Source organism: Typopeltis vanoorti, chromosome 18, assembly GCF_054136105.1.
Source record: "Typopeltis vanoorti isolate ZY-2024b chromosome 18, IOZ_Tvanoo_1.0, whole genome shotgun sequence".
NCBI classification, from domain to species: Eukaryota; Metazoa; Arthropoda; class Arachnida; order Uropygi; family Thelyphonidae; genus Typopeltis; species Typopeltis vanoorti.
The window spans coordinates 63,325,061-63,346,352 of NC_143566.1; the positions used below are offsets into that span (position 1 = coordinate 63,325,061).

Below are 21,292 nucleotides of genomic sequence, written 5' to 3' on the forward strand. Positions count from 1 at the left end.
ACATCTCTCTGTTGCCAAGATTTGCAATTTAGGAGAATGAGAAGCAATAGTGTGCCCCCCCCTATCAATTCTAAACAATCTATCACCAACTAATAATCCAACTATCACCTTTAATCCATTCTTCTGAAGACAAGCTTCATCTGCTTACCTGTCATGGAGAGTATCCATTTGCAGTCACATAGCCTGCTACTCAACCTTCTTTGAACAAACTGTTGATTTTTTATCATCTGCCTTGAACATAAAAGCTACATTTGCTATGATCATGGCAAGTCAGGACTAGCAAATCTCTTTTTTCAATACCTCATTCCACTGGATAAAATGTAAGAAGATTGCTGTGTTGTGTAGAAGTTGCTACAAGTCTGGGAGACTATTTTTAAAATCAGCATTGATTTTACCTTTGTGTATATGTGTGTGTGTATATGTGTGTCGTATATACGTGTGTGTGTATATGTGTGTCGTATATACGTGTGTGTGTATATGTGTGTCGTATATACGTGTGTGTGTGTATATGTGTGTCGTATATACGTGTGTGTGTGTATATGTGTGTCGTATATACGTGTGTGTGTGTATATGTGTGTCGTATATACGTGTGTGTGTGTGTATATGTGTGTCGTATATACGTGTGTGTGTGTGTATATGTGTGTCGTATATACGTGTGTGTGTGTGTATATGTGTGTCGTATATACGTGTGTGTGTGTGTATATGTGTGTCGTATATACGTGTGTGTGTGTGTCGTATATACGCGTGTCGTGTGTATATGTGTGTCGTGTATACGTGCGTGTGCCGTTTATATGCATGTGTGGGCGCGCGCCGTGTATATGTGTGTCGTCTGTGTCGTATATACGTGTGTGTCGTATATACGCGTGTCGTGTGTATATGTGTGTCGTGTATACGTGCGTGTGCCGTTTATATGCATGTGTGGGCGCGCGCCGTGTATATGTGTGTCGTGTGTGTGTGCGCGTGCGTGCCGTGTGTATATATGTGTGCGCGCGCGCCGTGTGTATGTGTGTGTCGTGTATATATATAGATATATATATATATAGTGATTACCTTTTAATCATCATCATAACACTAATTACGGGTATAGACCATATTTGTCTTTCCGGTCTCATTATCCATCCAATATCCTTTTTTGAGGTCTACCCAGTGTTCTCTTTCCAATTGGCTTATATATTTTAGTATTTGTTTAGGATGTCAGGTGTTGGCCATTTGATTTACATGTTCAATCCACTTTTGTTTATAATTGTTTAGTTTTTCTTCTGGTGATTTTGTTTTTACTTCTTTTAAAATGTATAATAAATTTAGTTTAATCCTTTATCCAAGTGTGAGCAAACAAAGTTTGCGCCTGAAAGTATCTTCAGGACTGGGTTAAGGTGGTACACACCAGGGCAACTCGTTGCAAAGGTGGAGCAAGCTACCAACACTCCTATCCTAGTATCTCCTATAATGCAAAACACATCTCCTTGCGGATATGTCTATTGTTATGCATTAAGGGAAGGGCCACTACCCAGACCGGTTTCGACCTTTATTGAGGTCTCTTCAGTGGGAGCCAGGCCCAAGTCGAGATATCAGGCAGAAGCATTTGCAGGTCATCTCCACCTATAGGAATTGCCAATTGGTGTGCCACCCTTTTTTAATAAATTACTCTGGATTTAGAGAAAGATGTTGAAAGTTTATTTTCCACTTGGTTAGAGTATAATAAATTTAGTTTAATCCTTTTTCCAAGTGTGAGCAAACAAAGTTTGCGCCTGAAAGTATCTTCAGGACTGGGTTTGCTCACACTTGGATAAAGGATTAAACTAAATTTATTATACTCTAACCAAGTGGAAAATAAACTTTCAACATCTTTTAAAATGTCTTCGTTCTTTTTTTGATCTAATAATGTGTATTTTGCAGTTCTTCTCATAAATCTCATTTCACTTGTTTTTATTCTTTGTTTATCTTGTTTATTGCCCAAATTTCACTGCCATATAATAATGTGGGCACTGTTAAAGTATTGTATATTTTCAAGCTTGTTTATTTTTGTACTATATTTGGGTTGAGTATTCTATTTATTAGGCCTATAATCTGTAAAAATTTTGAAGTTTTTAATTTTATGTCTTTTTCTCCTTCATATGATATTTCACATCCAAAATAACTAAAAGTATTTATCTGTTCTATTATTTTATTATTAGTAAAATGCTAGGCTGGCCGAGTGGTTAGCATATCTGCTTTCCAGCCAAAAGGCTGTGGGTTCGAATCCCGCCATGGGCACGGATGTTTGTGATTGTCTGTGGAAATACCAGTGGTGGTGGTAGATGCCGTTGGTGGGAGGGCACATTCTCTACAGCCATCTCCACCACTCAGGTGGAGATGGCTGTAGAGAATGTGCCCTCCCTTGATGAGTCCTTGGACTCCCTGGAGGTGTCAAATAATAATAACTATTTTGCTTCTAACTGGAGTTTGTCCACAAAATGCCATTGTTTTAGTTTTATCTATGGAAATTTTCATTCCAAACTGTTCTACTATAATGTTTTAATTATATATTGCTCTTTGTAAATTGTCTTCCTTATCTGATATTATTTCCTGATCATCTGCAAATAATAGGTATTTGTTTTGTTATTCTGGGAAATTTCTATACCTTGATTTTGTTTAAGGTGTTCAACTGTATTAATATTTCATTAATGTAAATATTGAAAAGTGTTGGAGACAGAGGGCATCCCTGTCTTACTCCTTGGTTTATAGATTGTTTTTCAGACAACTTTTTCTTTATTTTTATTTCATTATCTTTATATATATTCAGTATTGCATGTAGTAAAATATTAGGTATCTTTATTCTTTGTAATATATCAAACAGTATATATCTTTTTACTTTGTCAAATGCTTTTTCATAATCTATAAACAAAAGATGAGTTTCCAAATTAAATTCTCTTCTTTTTTCTATAAGTAGTTTTAAACAGATAGCTGCATCCATTGTAGAGCGTCCTTTTCTAAATCCATTTTGACATTCTAATAATTTTTCACTGTATATTTTTAGTTTTTCATTGAGTATTCTGCTATATATTTTGTAGCATGTATTCAGTAAACTAATACCTCTGTAGTTAGCAGGTTTTGTTTTATCCCCTTTTTTAAATATAGGTATTACTATGCTTGTATTCTATTTTATTGGTATTTGTCCATTTGTATATATTTTATTTAAAAATTTTAGTAATTTTTGATGAAATTTTTTTCCAGCAAATTTATACAATTCGGAGTTTATCCCATCTTCTCCTGCTGATTTGTCATTTTTTATTTTATTTAGGTTGTCCTTTAATTTTTTTCATTGTTATCATATTATTTAAGGTATTTTGTAAGTTTCTGGTGTAATTATTTTTGATGCTAGTATTATCCATCCAAAGATCTGTAAAGTAATCCAAGAATTCTTTTACATCTATTTCACAATTTATATTTGCTTTCTTTTATATCTGCATTCATGTGTTTTAGTATTTGTATGTGCTGGGCCTTATTTTGTTTATGTCATTTTCTCGATATGATACAAATTTTTCCTAGCTTTCTCTGTCTCTTTCTGGTTTCTCTTTAGACTATTGCTCGTCTTTTTTTATATTCAATTTCATCTTCTTGTTTTTTGCTACTTAACCATCTTTTAAAAGCCAGCTTTTTATTTTCAATTATTGTTTTTATTTCATTGTCCTATATATGTAATTTTTTATTTTTATGATATTTTTTGTGTGTTCCTAGACTTTCATATGCTGCTGATGTGATAATTTCTTTTATATTATTCCATTCTTTCTTAATGTCTTTATTTTCTTGTATTTTTTCTAAGTAGTTTTTAATCCTCTGTTGGTATAAATTTCTTATACTTTAATAATTTAGTAGTAATTAGATTTTGTTTCTCTAGTTTGTTTATTTTTTGTATTTTTGTAGCCTGTTTGGTGGAAATCTTAGTTTTTCTGTACTAAATAGTGATCTGTGTCAATTTCTAGCCCTCTTCTAACTTTAACATCTAGGAAGAGGTTTGCTGCTTTTTCATTTGTTATAAAGTAGTCTATTATTGGTTTTTGTCCTCTTGCACACCACGTATATTTATGTATATTTTTATGTTTGTAAAATGTATTCATTATTTTAAAATTGTTATACAGCATATTGTATAATCAATGAGTCGCTTTCCATTTTTGTTTACTGTTGGTTCTCCAAATTTTTGTATATTATTGTTAATTTTTTTCATTTCTCTTCTGGCATTAAGATCTCTGGCTATAATTATATGGTCTGTTTTATTTAATTTTTTATATATTCCTTATAACTGTTTGTAAAAGTAGTAATTTTCTTCCTCTTTTCCTTCTTCAGGGGCATACACTCCAACAACTGTTAAATTTTCTTTATTTAATTTTAATCGCACTTCTAATTTTCTTTCATTCCATTATGTATAATGAGTTATTTTTGCTTTAATTGATTTATGGATCCAAATCATTACACCAGATTTTGCATGTATTTGTTTGTCCACTCCACTATATAAGATATTGTAGTTAGCTGTTTCTTTTGTTCCTTTCTTTTAAGCTTACAGGGTGATCCGAATGCATTTTTGAAAATTATGGAGACAACTACCGTGTTTGAATAAAAACTTTAATTTAATATAACTAAAATCTACATTCGCCGTTTCGACCTTTATGTCAAGGTCATCTTCTGGAGGATACACCTATACACAGAAAACAAGCTACACTACAATCAAACTGGTTTGTTAGAGATACTGACCAACCGCTGCAACAATTGTTGGCCTGACCTCTGGTGGAAAAAAAGAAAAAAAATTATACATCAACGCTAGAGTCCTATTATTAGTGTTATCTGTTGGTTAGAAATACATTGGACGTAACAACAAGTATCTATCTATATACATATATTAACATCATGATTATACTTGTACATTCCAGCCAGTTGGTATGGAATGGTTTCTAATACTAGCTGAATCAGGAAACTAGGTTTATCAAGAAATCAGGATTTCCTGATTTCCTGATATCAACCTTTGTTGATATTCCCAAATATCAACAAAGATGGCTTGAAAATTCCAAGGATCTGGATGGCATACATTCAGCCTACCTAATATATAAGATCCAGCATAAGTCAGGACTCTAGCCAATCTTCAGCTAGTATTTGAAACCATTCCATACCAACTGGCTGGAATGTACAAGTATAATCATGATGTTAATATATGTATATAAATAGATACTTGTTGTTACGCCCAATGTATTTCTACAACCAACAGATAACACTAATAATAGGACTCTAGCGTTGATGTATAATTTTTTTATTTTTTCACCAGAGGTCAGGCCAGCAATTGTTGCAGCGGTTGGTCAGTATCTTTAACAAACCAGTTTGATTGTAGTGTAGCTTGTTTTCTGTGTATAGTTGTATGCTCCAGAAGGATGACTTTGACATAAATGTCGAATGTAGATTTTAGTTATATATTAAACTAAAGTTTCTTTTGTTCCTTTAAGTGTCCTTTTTGTTTCTGTGAGAACTGCAATTTCTATATTTTCGTCATCTAAAATTTTATGTAATTCTTTATGTGCTATGCTTCTAATGTTCCATGTATCATATTTCACCACTTTTTTCTTTTTCCAAAGTTTCTTAACCTTTTCCAGTTTGCAGTCGTTTCCCATGTTTTCTGTCTGGTTTGGATTTCGTTGAGACTTGAAAGTAATATGTGTTAACCTATGTCAAGTGACTAGCATGATGATAGGTATTCTAGTGGTGGGGCTACCACCTTAAGACAACTAGGCTTGCCTTTTTTAGTAGTTAGTGGAAACTACAGTTTGAGAAGAAAGAGTCACCCCCCCCTCACCCTCGAATTGCTCTAATAGCACTGGGGGGGGGGGGAGTAAGAAGTAAGAGAGAGTAGAGGGAAAGAAGAGTAGAAGACCAGTCTCCAGATATGATAACACCAAGTGTATATTTTAGAAGTAAGATCAGGTCTAGCTTAGGTATCTCGAGTTTGCCATGCCCGTACTCACCAATGTGAGCCCCTGAGATCATATACGAGGTGGTATCAAAAAGTTTCGAGACTAGGTTTGTAACACGCCAACAGATGGCAGCACGCATAGTCACAGGGAGCACCTACCTTCATAAGTCAGTGTGCCAAAAGACATCTTTCTGTGTAAATCGGGAGCTGTGCAACTGATGCTATTCTGACCACCTGTGTTAACACATTTGCGATTTCATCATGGACAGCAAGTTAGAGCAAATGTGAAATTCACCTTTAAAAAAACAGTCTTCACAGTGGAAGAGCCCATCATCTCCATGACTGAAAAAGGCGAGGCAGGTGCAGCTCGACCAAGTGCAATCGTCTTTTTCTACATTTGCGGCATTGTGCATCGAGAATTCGTCCTCAGGGGCCAGACCGTCAATAGCGAGTTCTACTGCTAGGTTTTAGGGTGTCTGAGGGAGGACATTCTGCAAAAGCGACCAGATCTGTGGCACACGAAAAACTGGATGCTCCATGATGACAATGCACCCTGTCACCGAGCTCTCCTCACACATGAGTTTCTCGCCAAAAACATGATCTCACTTCCACACCCACCCTACTAGCCAGATTTGACTCCTGCAGACCCCTCCTCCCGAAGGTGAAGATCCAGCTCAAAGGTCACCGTTTTGACACCATTGCGAGATTCAATGCGAATCGAAAAGAAGAGTTCCAGGACACATTCCAGAAGTGGCAAGAATGCTGGGAGCACTGTATCGATATGCAAGGAGACTATTTTGAAGGTGATAGTGTGTAAACGTAGATATTATAAAGTAATTTCTCTTGAACAGAGCTAGTCTCGAAACTTTTTGATACCACCTCGTGTGTGTGTATATATATATATATATGTATATAATGCTTACCTTTTAATCAGTCCAAAAGGTGATTGATTAAAAGGTAATCACCAAAACATGATTGAGAACGAAAAAGCTAAAATACTCTGGGATGTCAAAATCCAGACCAACAAAAGCTTGGAATGTAATACACCCGATATAACAGGTTGAAAAAAGTGAAAATGAAGGTGTTCAGTTTATTGAAATATCAATACCAGGAGATAGCCGAATTGATAAAAAAAGAAACCAAAAAAATGATGAAGTATTGTGAGTTGCAAGTTGAAATTGAACGAATTTGGCAAAAGAAAATCCGAGTTGTTCCCATAACGATAAATGCTTTAGGTGCCATCCCCCAAAGCACTGAAAAAACATCTAGAAGCACTGAAGTTAGATGAATTAAAAATCGGCCAGTTGCAAAAGACCGCTTTGTATGGCACAGCATTCATATTCAGAAGGTATTTCCGCAATTCATAGACCCTTTTGTAGGGCTCAAATTATATATATATATATATATATAGTTACCTACAACTTAATAATAAATGATGTATTTATTTTGTTTCTTTTCTGTTGTTTATTTTGCAAAGCAGTACTATTGAGTATGATCTATTTTTTCTGTGAAACTGCATTTTTCACAAAAGTAAAAAATACAGTTTCGACAGCTGAACAGAAATCATAGGTAGAGCTGTGAGATTTTAAGTGGACACTAGTAAAGGTCAACAGAAACTGTTTTAAAAAACATCAGAAAATATGAGAAAAGAAGGGAACAATTGATTTGGTATGATTGGACAGAATTGAGAAGGGCCATAATTGCAAATGAGCCAATGAGAAGATTGTGCAGGAGAAATGCTGTGCAGTTTATAGATGTATGGAGTGAATTTGATGGATGAATGGCTTGTATATAGCAGATGCATTTAAATGGCTTTGGAGTTAGATGCGTGGAGAGTGTGTAGATGCTGTTCGTTGAGAGTTTGGAAGAGCATACTTCGGGAAACTCTAGATATTATGGGGGGATGCAATCAAGTACGTGTCTGGTAAACCCCTGGAATAAATGAGTATGAATGCAGAAATTACCATAAATAGCTGGGTGCAGTTTCTTAGTGTTTCAAATTAGAATTAACTGGTAATGATAATATAAAGGTAAGTGTGGGCCCAAAGGGATGTTGAAATGCATGCACATGAATGCTGGAAGTATTAGAAATAAATGAGTGGAGATTTTGGCATCAGTAAGCTCGACTTGACCAAAATTTATTGACACCAACAAGTCCTGGTTGATAGAGAATGATGCCCCTCTCCCTCCCTAGCATGCTGTTTCTAGCCGTTCCCGTTTATGAGGATGAAATGCCCAAATCTTGACAATAGCTAGACAATTATTCCAATTTAAAGTTGGGCAGTGTAGAAGTGCTTTGGCAGTATCTTTAATAACCACTCAAACCTAAACCAGCACCAATGTAAAAGGTGAGTACTGCACCGGAGGATATTACGGTCAATGTCAACTCCATGCTGAGCAAGGCCAGATTTTTCAGGTTATTGTTGTTATAACATGGTGATTCACACTGAACTTGGTGAATGTTATATTGTGGCATTCCAGCATGTGACTCAGCTCTGTAAATCAGATTGATGTTCTTTGTTCTAGCTTCATCTTGTGATTATGCTGATGTATTGATGATGGCCTGTTAACTTCCAGCTAGAATATTTGCAGTGATAAAAATTATTCTTGTGAATACGTGTTTCTAATAATCTTTGCTATGTCACAAGTGCCAATAAAAACTAGACATATTACATATTCTTTGCTGCCCTTAACATTTGAAAGAATTCCATTAAGAGATTTAGCCATTCATCTAGTTACTCAGCCTCCATACTTTTTGAGTTAGCTTAGTGTTACAAACATCCTGCAGTTTTTTTATAAAGTTCAGATTAAAAATGTGTTCTTTCTTTTTGTTCTTGTTTTAAAATATATAAAAATGTTTGACAGGAAAGAGAAAAACTGAGTCGTTGTTTGGAGAAAGTTATCAGAAAACGAGATCGAGCAATTTTAGATGGTAAGGTAAGTACAAAAATGTTTTTTTACAAAGTTGTTCAACAAGTTTGTGATATATACTTTCAAGAAACATACAGAACGCTATAATAAAATTAGATGATTAAATTTACATTATTACAACCTTCCAATCAACAGTTTTCCTGAGGAGAGGAAATCATTACTCTTTTCCTTTTATTACTCTGTTTTTTAGGATTCCAATATTGTCAGATCTTATATTTTGGTCTTCTAAGGCACTCTGATTGCATCTTTCTTTCTAGATCTTCCTCCTGGTCATTTTCCTGATCCTAGCATCAAATACCTGATTGGCTAACCTTTTCTTTTCCATTCTGTTTATTCCAAAGAGTTCTTAATGTTTTGGGAAAATAAAAGTGGCCAATTCAACAGAGCACTGTCCATGAAAGTACCTGTAGAACAGGGCATATGGTGGACAGAATGTTTCTAGGAGAGGGATGGAAGCGGATCTTTGAGATGGATTATTTATTAACCAGATTGCCTGCCTATGAATAAAACCGAGCAGTCTTTGAGAGGATTTGGTGCATCACCCCAAATATGTGATCAATATTCCATGATTGGGCAGATTTGGGATTTCTTTAGAGTTGGCTATAAAGTTATCACATAGTGTCTTGAATAGAAAAGTACACATCAGTTGTAGAAGCTAAGGTTGAGAAATGTGTTTGAGCCAGGAAAAGGCTGAAGATATAGGTCAATCTAAGAAGGGAAATCCGATCATAGTTTGGATATTGGGGTATTATGGAAAGTTGGAGGGGAAGAGAGATGTGAATTTTTTCTTTTGAGAGATCAGACAGAACTGAGTTTTGTTGACATTGAAGTCAATAGGGTCTTGTCCTTTCCCCATTGAAATATATCTAGAAATCAGAGTTCAGAACATTGGTCTCAGTGGATCTTGCAAGTTCTAACAATTCAAAGTTTGTCAAATGAACAGGTGAAATAGAGTGCATTGTTATCTGCTATGTTATGGATAGGATTTGAAAATCTGAGAGATACTATCAAGAATAGATGCCTTGGTTATTAAGGATTCTTCAGATTTTTTTCTCATAGAAGACAATGGGAAACTTGGAGTAAGCAGTTCTTGGTATGGTGTGTGTGTTGTTGTTGTTGGGGGGGGGGGGTTTGCCCAGGTTATCAATGCAGGAATTGAAAGAGACAAGTGATGCCAATTAGTTAGCTTCATTCTCACATTCAGATGTGACAGTGGATGGACAAAAGTTTCACTTGGCTTTGAAGGCATCAGGAAGCAACTTTACAATATGTGGCCCTTTCAAAATCTGATTTGGATTTTATGATGATTATTTTACAACTATTGCGAACTATAATAAAGGCAGAGTGAGTAGCTGGAGTTTTGGTATTGAGCCATTTGTGGTGTTCAGGTTTTTTTTTACTGCATTGATGCACTGTTTTGAGAACCAAGGCATGGGATGGTTGGCAGGTATTTTGAATGGAATGAGGGATGAATGCTTTAATTCCTATGAGGATTATTTTTGTTAATCAGTCTGAACAGGGGGGGGGGGGTTGAATCATAAGAACTGAAGAAATAGACAGACCATGGAAAGGAGGAATAGAAGTAATGGTAGTCATCCTATTTAGCATCCTTGTAGTTCCAAAGAACATGAGACTGAGAACTGGTAAGTGAAGGTTTTGTGGCAAAAGAAACTTGTACAACATTGTGATCTGAGTTACCAACAGAAGAACTGAAACCAATCCACAGTGTATTTTTGGAAGGGGGAGCTTGTTAGGTTGAGATTAAGTGTGTTAGCAGATTGGAGAGGATCATCAGGTATTCTAGTAGAGAGATTGATGAGCTGTGTTAAGTTTTTGCTAATGGCAAATACCTCGGCATCTCTGCCTGCTTGATTGGTAAAATAGAAGGCTAGCCACTCTGAGTAGTGAATGAAGTCCCCAAGAAGACAGACCTCACTATTAGATGTTTTGACTGTAGAAAATCAAGCTTGAGAGAGATAGAGGTGAAGAGATCAGAGTGGTTATTGGTGTTTGATGTTCGTAGAGCAATAGAGACAGCAAATGAAAGTGGCAAATTGGTTTGGTAGAGAAATTTTGAGCTACAGCTGATGAGGCAAGGGTTATTTAAGGTTTTCCAATCTGACATGTAATGTCAGTTCTGTTGAACTGACATTTCATGTCAGGTGTGCACGTGCCACCCTTGTGGCAGAAGGAACTGTATAGTTTGGACATTTGAGGTGTGGACAATGATTGTTGAGGTTGACATTTGGGGTTGTGTTAGGAATAGTAATTCTGGTTTAGATGACTATGTGATGGTTCACATCGTTTATATTTCTATTAAGCCATGAATGTTAGTGAAATGCATATAGAAAGTTTTTTTGTGAGAATTAATGTTGGTTGTTTTTTATGATTTTAAAAAAAAATTTTTTTGTGGGAGAATTTTGTTATCTGCAGTAAAATTGTGTTTCTTTCAGTGTTGTGATCCAATAAATGTGGGGTGGAAGAGATAAAAAGAAAAAAGGCATGCAATGACAAGGGACAGACTTGCAATCATACCGCCCATATAGAGAGAACCCAGTCTGCTGTCTACATGGGGTCTTTAGGTACAGTGGTTGCAGTTTTCCTTGAAACCACTGTGCTTGGTCTCTCTCTCTCCAGTCACGAACTGGCAAAATAAGTGACAGCAGAATTTGATGTTAGCTGATTAGGAATTCTCTGGGTTTGTTACTACCTAGTTCCATTCTGTGCACTAACTGGCTGCTCACCTACAGGACTGTTTTACTGCTGCCCTTCAATGAGAGGGGTTTTCTAACTTACACTTCATTTGTTGCCTAATCAAGGTTTTTTAACTTGATATTTCCATATTATACTTTTGAAATATCTGTCATAAATGAAATACTTCTTGTAAATTATCATCTTTGTCTGATACCATTACTGCATCATCTGCATAACAGTTTAGATTTACTATTCCATCCCATTCATGTGTTGTCTACTTTTTAGGAGGTTGATTACCATGATGTTACTAGTGGTTAATTATGGGCATAACGATGTGATGAGGACCCTATCTCTTCCACATATTGTCATAAGTATCCATGGCTGCAGATCTGTGTGTGTTCATGGGGCCAGTTTGCCTGTTCTGAAGGGTGAAAAAAACTCTCTACCTCCACATGAGACCACTTGACTCACCTTTAGTCAAAAGAGACTGGAATCGAACCCAGGTCTTTCTGACCAAAGGGCTTTTTTTATACTGAATGAGCTATGGAGGCTCTTAGATTTACTATATGATTAACAATTTTTATTCCATTTAACTTTTATCTTTTATTTATGCTATTATTTCATCCATTAAAATATTGACCAGTAGTGAACTTAACAAATTGCCCTATTCTAATTCCATTCTTCATTTAATTCTTTTTATTTCATTATTGTAGTATACATTTATTATCCATATAAATCTTTGCTAAGCTTTACTGCTTTTTTTTTTTTTTTTTTTTTTTTAGTTGTGTGTTATATTTAAAATGGGGGGGGGGGGGGGAAGCTGATGGACAGACACCAGAGAGTAGTATATGGTGGAGCGGAGTCTAGGAGAATGATGGTGACTAGTAGAGTACCTCAAGGTTTGGTATTTGTATATCAGTGACATGGGAAAGATTTAAGAGGAGATATTCAGTTTGCTGATGATGCCAAGCTGGGGAGAGCAATAGTTGATAATGGCAATGTAGATATCCTGCAAGATGATATAAATAAATTGGAATTGTGGACAAAGGATGATGATTGTTAATTTAATGTCACAAAATGTAGCATTATGCATTTTGGATTGAAAAGGTTGCATGTGGTGTTGGTTTGCAGGAAATTGATGAGACTTGGGGATAATGGTAGACAAAGAATTGAAGTTCAGAAGGCATGTTGCAAAAGTTGGTAAAATAGCTCAACAAATTAATGTGTTTTTTTCAACATCCAAGTAATTTGTTGAGCTATTTTAAAGATAAGGATGCTATTATCCCTCTTTATAAGGCTATGATTCGGCCACATTTTGACTACTGCACACAGATTTGGTCACCTGGGGTTCTTGGAGACCAGGAGGTGGTCGAAAGGATTCAAAGATGAGTGACCAAGATGGTGACAGGTCTGTTTGTTGAGGCTTAAATACTATGATAAATATAAATAAATACTTAAATTAAATACTTAAATAGTTAAATTAAAGTATTAATCAAATACTTAAATAAATATATCATGTTGGAAGTTTAATATTTACAGCACTAGGAAAGGATTAAAACTAATTTTATTGCTTCCAATATTTTGTCTGTCACTGAGACATCTTCAGGGATTACAAATTCCTTTTTTGTAACACACACTCAAATACAACATGATACTAAGTGAAACATGTGGGTGACTCTAAAGTCCCATCTAGGTGGTACACCCTCTACAGATAGAGGCAATCACTATGGGTTCACCCCCATCTCACCCCCTCTTGCCAATTCTTATATGGAAAATTTTGAAAAACGAAGCATAGATTCATCCCTTCTCAAACCTTCTATCTGGATAAGATATATAGATGATGTGTTCTCTCTTTGGCCTCATGGCCCAGACACATTAGACTCCTTTCTCATTCACTTCAATAGCCTACATTCGAGAATCCAGTTTATGATGGAAAAGGAAAATAACAATAGTTTACCTTTCCTGGACACTTTAGTAACACGCCTTCCTAATGGTAACCATTCCTTCACTGTATATAGAAAACCTACTCACACAGACAGATATATTCACAAACTCTCCCATCAACATCCCTCTCAACAATATGGCATTATTAAAACTAACCAGTAGAGCCCACAATCTTTGTTCCAGTTGAACCTCCCTTTCAACTGAACTCAACCACATCCACAACACTTTCCTTTCCAATGGCAACAGAGATTACAGAATTAACTAATTTTGTAATTAATAATTACAAAAAAAAAATTCTGTTTGCAGTTTCACTGGAAATATTTCCAGTGAAACTGTAAAAAATATTGCATCTATCAGGATCTCCCAAGATCTCTAAAACCTTGGTCCATCAGTTAGCATCACAGAATTATTTATTATTAAATAAGTTTTGAATAGCTTTTGAAGGTAATTAGTTGGTAATAGATTAATCCCTCTATAATTATTTTTTAGCGTTTTTCCCCCAATTGGTACAGTGATAGTTTCCTCTATTCATTTAGTATTTGTTTTTTAGAAAGCATTTCTCCAGTGCAATTGGAAGAATGACAGTACGCTGCACCCTTTCATTGGAAAAGTCCTAAGTTTGATTCTCCTCATGACAGGAGGAATCGTAATATGATTTTTTAATTCGTAGGTTAGTTAGCTGATCTCAATTGGAGGTAGCAGGTTTTTTCTCCCAGAAACTCTGGTTTTTCATCCTGCATACAGACAAATCGGCCTTGAGAACATACCATTTACAGACAAAAAATACTGGTGATGTTGGGGAGTAGATGTCATTGGTGTAGATGATGATGGTAGTGGCAGTACGGTGGAGTTGAGTGGTGGAGATGGAGAGTTGTAGAGTAGGTCCCTCTCTCGATGAGCCTTTGGAGTTCTTGGAGGTGTCATGAAATAATAATAATATTTTAAAAACACATTCTGTATTTTGTCTCTCCTAGCTGTTTTTCTATTTCTACTTTTCGTAAAATGTTTTTCTGTATGTTGTGATGTTATTTCTAAGTCTTTTAGGTAAATTTATTTATTGATTAATATTTTTTTATGTCATCATACAATTGAGTACAGTGTTCTTCCTGGTATTTTTGTTCAATTAATAGTATGCTTATATATTCAGATAATTCAGTTCTTTGGCTTCTGATTAATCTTGCTTGAGCTGTTTGAATACATATCCTAGGATTCTCATTTTATTTCCCAGATTTTGTTATTAATTTTATTTCTTGAGCTTTTATATCTGTCATACTTTTCTTTATTCGATTTATCTTGTAGATATGCCAGAGAGGTTTCTTTTCTTTTGTGATAGTTTAATATCCTCTCAGTACCAAAGAATCCATTTCTTCCTTTTTATGCTGCTAGTTTAATATTATTTTAAAAGCTTTCCTAGCTTTGATTCATTGATTTAGTTCTGTGTTTTCATTAAAACCTTTTGTTAAACTGCTCTTTTATTCTTCACTGATATAGCATTTTAATGCTTTCTTTCTATAATATCATCATTATCAAATTCCTGACATGTATCCTCAAGGGATACAGTGTATAGGACATGATAGTACTACATGAAAAATTTGCATCAATACTAACTTCCTGTCTATAATTTTCCTCCAAGTCAATCTCCAACATTATCAGATCTTATATTTCTATCTTCTAAAGCACTTTTTACCATATCAATCCACCTATATCTGGGTCTTTTCCCTGCCAACCTGGCAGAGAACACTTGTTTTGCTAATCTTTCCTTTCCCAGTCTGTTTAAGTGACCATACAACCTGAGATTAGCTCTGCTAACACATTCCTGGGTGCTAACAGTGTCAAGTTCTTTCCTAATATCCTCATTTTTAACATGATATTGCCATATGATGTCATCTGCTCACGCCCTTAATCTTTCTCAGGACTCTCATATCCGTGGTCTCTAGTCTTTGGTCAAGTGTTTTACTTCTAACCCAGCTCTCAGATCCATAAGTTAAAATTGGTTTGAACACTGTCCTGTATACAGCTAATTTAGTATTTTGACTAATTTCTCTTTTATCCCATACAAATTTATTCATTTGACTTCCTACCATACCAACTTTGTTGATTCTGTTCTTTCTATAATAGTTAAACCTTAAGCTTCTTCCTTTGATATTATTAATCAATATGATACTTTTTTCAGAATTGCAATTTTCCATTAAGTAATGTGTAGTCATTTCCTATTTTCAAAATTCCTATATCCAAGCCAACATCCAAAAATGCACTTCACCATAGAAAAAGAAACCAACAACTATTGTCCCTTTCTAGACATACAATTTACACAGCTATCAAATGGATCATTGTTCTTTTCTGTTTATAAGAAACTCATACACACAGCATAAAGTAATTGCATAAGCAATCATGCCATACCCCATATCAACAGTATGACATCCTCAAAACACTTATGCATAGAGCCAGGGAAATTTATTCAACTGACACAATCCTTGCCACTCAGCTTAGGTACTTTCATAATACTTTTAGACAACTCCTATAAAACATAAAATACTGCATGACTCCCTTCTCCACGCACACATGCTCGTTAACCCCCCCCCTGCAACCAGCACACAAGATGACAGCAAAATGCTTCTGATCCTTTATATTCAAGGTGCATCAAAAATTGCTGGATCTCTCTACATACACATAATCTCTATACCACCTTCAAACCATGCATCCAAAGTAGGTTAAGTTGCACAAATGAGGAAGTTATACAGTCAAGAGGATGAGTCTGGTCTGAGGAGATTAGGTGAAGATTGGTAGTTGGATGTAATGATTATAACAACTTCTTTGCATTATCTGCTTCATATCTGATATTGTAATGATTTTTGAGTGTTGAGTGGAGTGGAGTTGAGTGTTGATTGAGTGTATCAGCTCAACAATGATTTGTTGAGCTGATACACATCAACAAATACTGCTACATTAATTTACCATTAATGTATTAATTTGACTTTTCTGAATTCGCTTTGTTTTTATCTTGCCCTAGAGGGCATCTTGTTAGAACATGAGTTCTTTTTCAGTTACAATTTGAATTGTTGTTACAGTATCAAATTAAGTACTCTGTTTTATCACATTTGTAACTTGTGCTCTAAAGATTCTGGTTGTAAATCTAGCAAAATTCAAAAAAATTAATAAGTTCAGTAAATTATATATTTCCTTTTGGTGTTGTTAAACAATGAAGTACTTATGAATAATGGTCAATAGCCAAGGTTATCTACACTTACCTCCAATAAAGGACTATTTCATATTCTGTGCTACAGTTGATCATCTATGAACTGCATCATCTCATTAGTTGATATATATAATACAGGAACCTCCCCCACCCCCTTTCAGAATGTTCTAAGCATTCAGCAGTTTCTGCTTGTGCTGTGCACAGGTGTGAATATGCAAATCATATGCTAAACTATTGTGTGTAACTTATACATTATGGTGTGTGTGAGTTGTTTCCAGTATTTTGTCCAAGTCAAATTGACATCATCAGGAAAATTTTTTTTTTATTGATCCTTTTCCCACATCTTATTTGTGGCAAAGATTGAAGCAAGGAGGGAGAAGTAAAGCATGCATTTCTAAGGAAACCACCTTGTGAGGTGAGCATTATTGAGTGTTCTTGGCCACTGACTTAAGGTCTAAGAATTAGTTTCCCAAATATGAGATAGTATAATATAGAAACCTCCCCCCCTTTCAGAATGGTTGGGATGATTCAGGAAGAGTCTTTTCAAATTTATGTATTTTCAAGCTTAGTTTTGAAAGCTGCTTGACTTTGATTCCTTTTGTAAATGTTTTTTGCATTTTTTTTATTGCAAAGATTGCAAAAAAGCATCTGAACTTTCAAATACTAGAAATTGTAGGTTCAAATATACGATAAGAAATGAGATATTTTCTTGATGTAACTCGCAGACTTAATTATGAGTCTCCCATTTGTCATATTTTATTTGTGATCCTTGCTGAAGCATATTCCCAGCTATAGGAGTTGAGTGTGTAAAGTATTTTTAAAGTCTCTGATTTGATTCATTCTGGTGTTTGTGTGCAGTGTGTTTTTGTAGGCTTATATATCAATTTGGTTAATGAGAGGTCATGAGAGATATAACACAGATCTGTTGTGTCTGCAGGAAAAAAGCTGATGATGTGTATCTTAAAAACTGGAAGTTGTAGTTCTCCAGGAAAAGCATGAGAAAGATTTTTCCAAAGAAGAGAGGTGAAAAGAATAGGAGGGAAGGCACAGGTGTGAATTACAATGAAATTACAAGGAATTACAATGAAATACAAAAACTTTCAGGAGATGATATTTATGGTATTAATACAGTGGACTGCTGTTTTATGTTTTATATTTTTCTCTAAATACAGAAATATTGTTTATTGAAAATGTTACTTAAATTTTGTGAATATGTCATTAAGGGCGTGTTTGTGCAAAGCAGAAAATGGATGCCATTTACAAGATTTCATTTTTCGCACCTAGTGTAAATATATTTCCTATATACATGAGTGGTCTGAAAAGTTCTCGGCCTCAACCATAAATGGCAACACTATCGGCCAGATTTTTTTTTTTCTAAGTTGGTACATTTGTCATAAGCATCAATGTGAAATTGCTAGTCATTCTATCAAGTAGATTTTTTTATACAGCTTTTGGAAGCCAAAGTGTTGTCTGTATCCCTTGAAATGGATAAAATTGAGTATCATGCGGTTATAAAATTCTTTGTAAAAGAAGGTATAATGCCAAAAGAAATTCATTCAAAGTTTATAAAAGTTTATGGGCTGTCCAATTTAAATGCAGCCCTACCAGCCTTGAAGATGATCCATGTGAAGGACATCCAAAAAGTGTAACAATACCAGAAATCATTGATTAATGCACAATATGGTACTGATTGACCAACAAGTCAAAGTGAATGAAATTGCTGAGACTATAGGCATTTCAAAAGAACATGTAGGATATATTTTGCATGAAGGATTGCAAATGAAAAAGCTTTGCGCAAGATGGGTGCTGTGCAGATCAAAAATGCACTCACATGAAAATCTCTGAACAGTGCTTGAAGCATTTTAACAAGAATAAAACTGATTTTGTGCATCGATTTATTACTATAGATGATACATGGATTCACCAGTACACACCAGAATCCAATCAGCAGTCAAAGCAGTGGACAGAAACCGGTTGTTCAGCAGACAAGGTGATAGCATCGGTGTTTTGGAATGCTAAAGGCATTTTGTTTATAAATTATCTTGAAATGAGTAAAACAATAACTGGGGAATATTATTCTGATCTTTTAACCAGACTAGATGAAAAAATTCGTGACAAAAGACCCAGTTTGCAGAAGAAAAAAAATCATCTTTCATCAGGACAATGCACCTGCTCATAAAGGTGTTTTAGCAATGGGAAAATTAAGGGATGTGCACTATGAATTGTTGGAACCTTCACCCTATTCCCCAGATTTGGTTCCCTCTCTTCCTCGCTGGTCATTGTTTTTCTTCGAATCAAGAGGTGATTGCAGCTGTGGAGGGATATTTTGCAGATCTTACTGAGAACCACTACAGGGATGTGATAATAGTGCTGGAGCATCACTGGAATAAATGTATTAGTCTTAAGGGAGATTTTGTTGAAAAATAAAAATAATTTTGAAATTATAAATTTGTTTTTTCATTGTTAGGCCAAGAACTTTTCAGACCACCCACATATACTGTATATGATGCTATGGTGTTGTAAATTTAAAACAAAAAATAAAGGAGTTATTAAATAATGAAACCCCTTAGTTACTTTTGGCTCATCCTGTACAATTTAGTTGAGTTTTGATAGCTAAGTTTAGAGCAGAACATCATCAGCATAAAATAAAGAACTGAGTTTAATATCTCCACGTTTGATGTTAGCTTAAATGCCACTTTCTTTCATAATTTTATCCAAATAGATATAAGAGAGAGAAGACATCCCAGAAGCCCAAGGGCTCCTTGCAGGAGGACACTCTATTCCACTTGACCACCATGTACACTTCTTAATCTTGTATCTACATGAATAACCATCTACCACCCATGGATAGTATTTATTTGTAAATTATGTGTTTTCTGGTCAATATTTGCCTGTATGCCAAATAAAAATCTAAGTTTCCACAAGAAAAAAAAAAAAAAAAACCTAACTTCATATGAGATCAGTTAGTTCATCCCAAATTAAAAAAGTCCATATATGGATTCTTCTCATTTCAACAAGAGTTGAACTATAAACTTTACCATTTGAAGGGCTCAATGTTCCATCATTCTTCTAGTTATACCATGGAGGAAGGGGGAAGCTGCTTTGTTGATTGAATTTATTATAATATATACTTAATTTCTTTTTATGTTTGTTTTATATACAAGCTACCAGCCTGGTTGGACGAGTGGTTAGCATATCTACTCTTCGGCCAATAGGCTGTGAGTTCACATCCCACCATGGGCATGGATGTTTGTGATTGTCCTACTTACTCTGTGTGGAAAGTTGAGAATTATATCAAGCTAACATGCAAGAGTTCACAAAACCTATATCCACAGCAGTGTTCTGTGTAGCAGATGATCAGAGAGAAAGAAGAAATTTGCATTTGTATTATATATTAGTATTCCCTTTATATCACAGATGTATACTAGCATCAAAAACATAAGGACAAACTACATTTTTACCTGTATATGAAAAAAAGTTTCATGACTACAGCGAAATGTGGACATAAATTTATTGCCAGCATGCTAATAAATAATATAACATAAAAAATGTGTTATAAATTTCATACAAATTAAACAGCAATGCGTTTTTGGCAAAAGTTACAAATTTCCTAAGGACGTCGTTAAGGATTTAATGTACAGTGCTTACAGAAATCTATTCAAAGAGATATTTCAGTATGGAATATGTCCACCCCAAACTGCAATGCAGCTCTCACAACATCATACCATGCTTAGCACCAAGTGATACACTAGTTCTTGAGGAAAACTGACAACTCCTCCTTCAGAGCAAGATAAGGCCTTGTTTGTTTTCTGGAGGGGAATTTCGAGTAGCAATGCATCTCCTTATTGTGTCCCATTCTATGGGATTGAGATCTGGGTAGAATACTGGCCACTTGAATCGATTAATATCCTCAGTGTCCAGAAGTATCTTGACTGCTCGTGCACAGTCTGGTGTGGCATTGTCATCCATAGAAATGAATAGCGAATGCTATGTGAATGATGTGTTCGCTATTTGGCCACATGGCTTGGATACACTCCACTTAGCCAATCAATACCCCCCCCCCCCCCCCCCCCCCCAGAATCCAGTTCACCTTGGTAAAGGAAAACAACAACAGCCTTCCTTTCCTAGACACTCTGATTACACACCAACCTGATGGATCCCTGGTTTTTTCTGTTTACAGAAAAAACCAGGGATCCATCAGGTTGGTGTGTAATCAGAGATCCATCAGAAAAAAAGGTGTGTAACCAGGGATCCATCAGAAAAAACCCATACATTCTCCAGCAATCACCCCCCCCCCCACACACACACCCAACAATATGGGATTATATAAACCCTATATAACAGCTAAATTAATCTGTTCAGATAACAATGCCCTAATTACTGAACTTACCATATCCTTAACACCTTCTTAGCTAATGGCAATGACCCCCCGCTCAAAAAAAAATCCAGAAAATATTAAAACCAGTAAACCACAACCCCATAACAGAGATTACGCTAAATCTATCGCCATTCCTTATATGCAGGGTACATCTGAAAGCTAACAAAAATCCTAAAAAAAATATGACCTGACATCTGTTACAAACCATATAAGAAAT

The 21,292-nt window shown here is 35.3% G+C and overlaps 1 protein-coding gene across 1 annotated transcript in view; it reads left to right on the plus strand.

The window, feature by feature from the left end:
* The window catches only part of LOC150096717 (kinesin-like protein KIF21A), a 753,433-nt gene that overhangs the window by 449,768 nt on the left and 282,373 nt on the right, over positions 1-21,292 (plus strand). Inside the window, exon 21 of the mRNA XM_090408696.1 lies at positions 8,798-8,869. Within this exon, the coding sequence (XP_090264822.1) occupies positions 8,798-8,869 (72 nt within the window). The remainder of the gene's footprint in view (positions 1-8,797; positions 8,870-21,292) is intronic.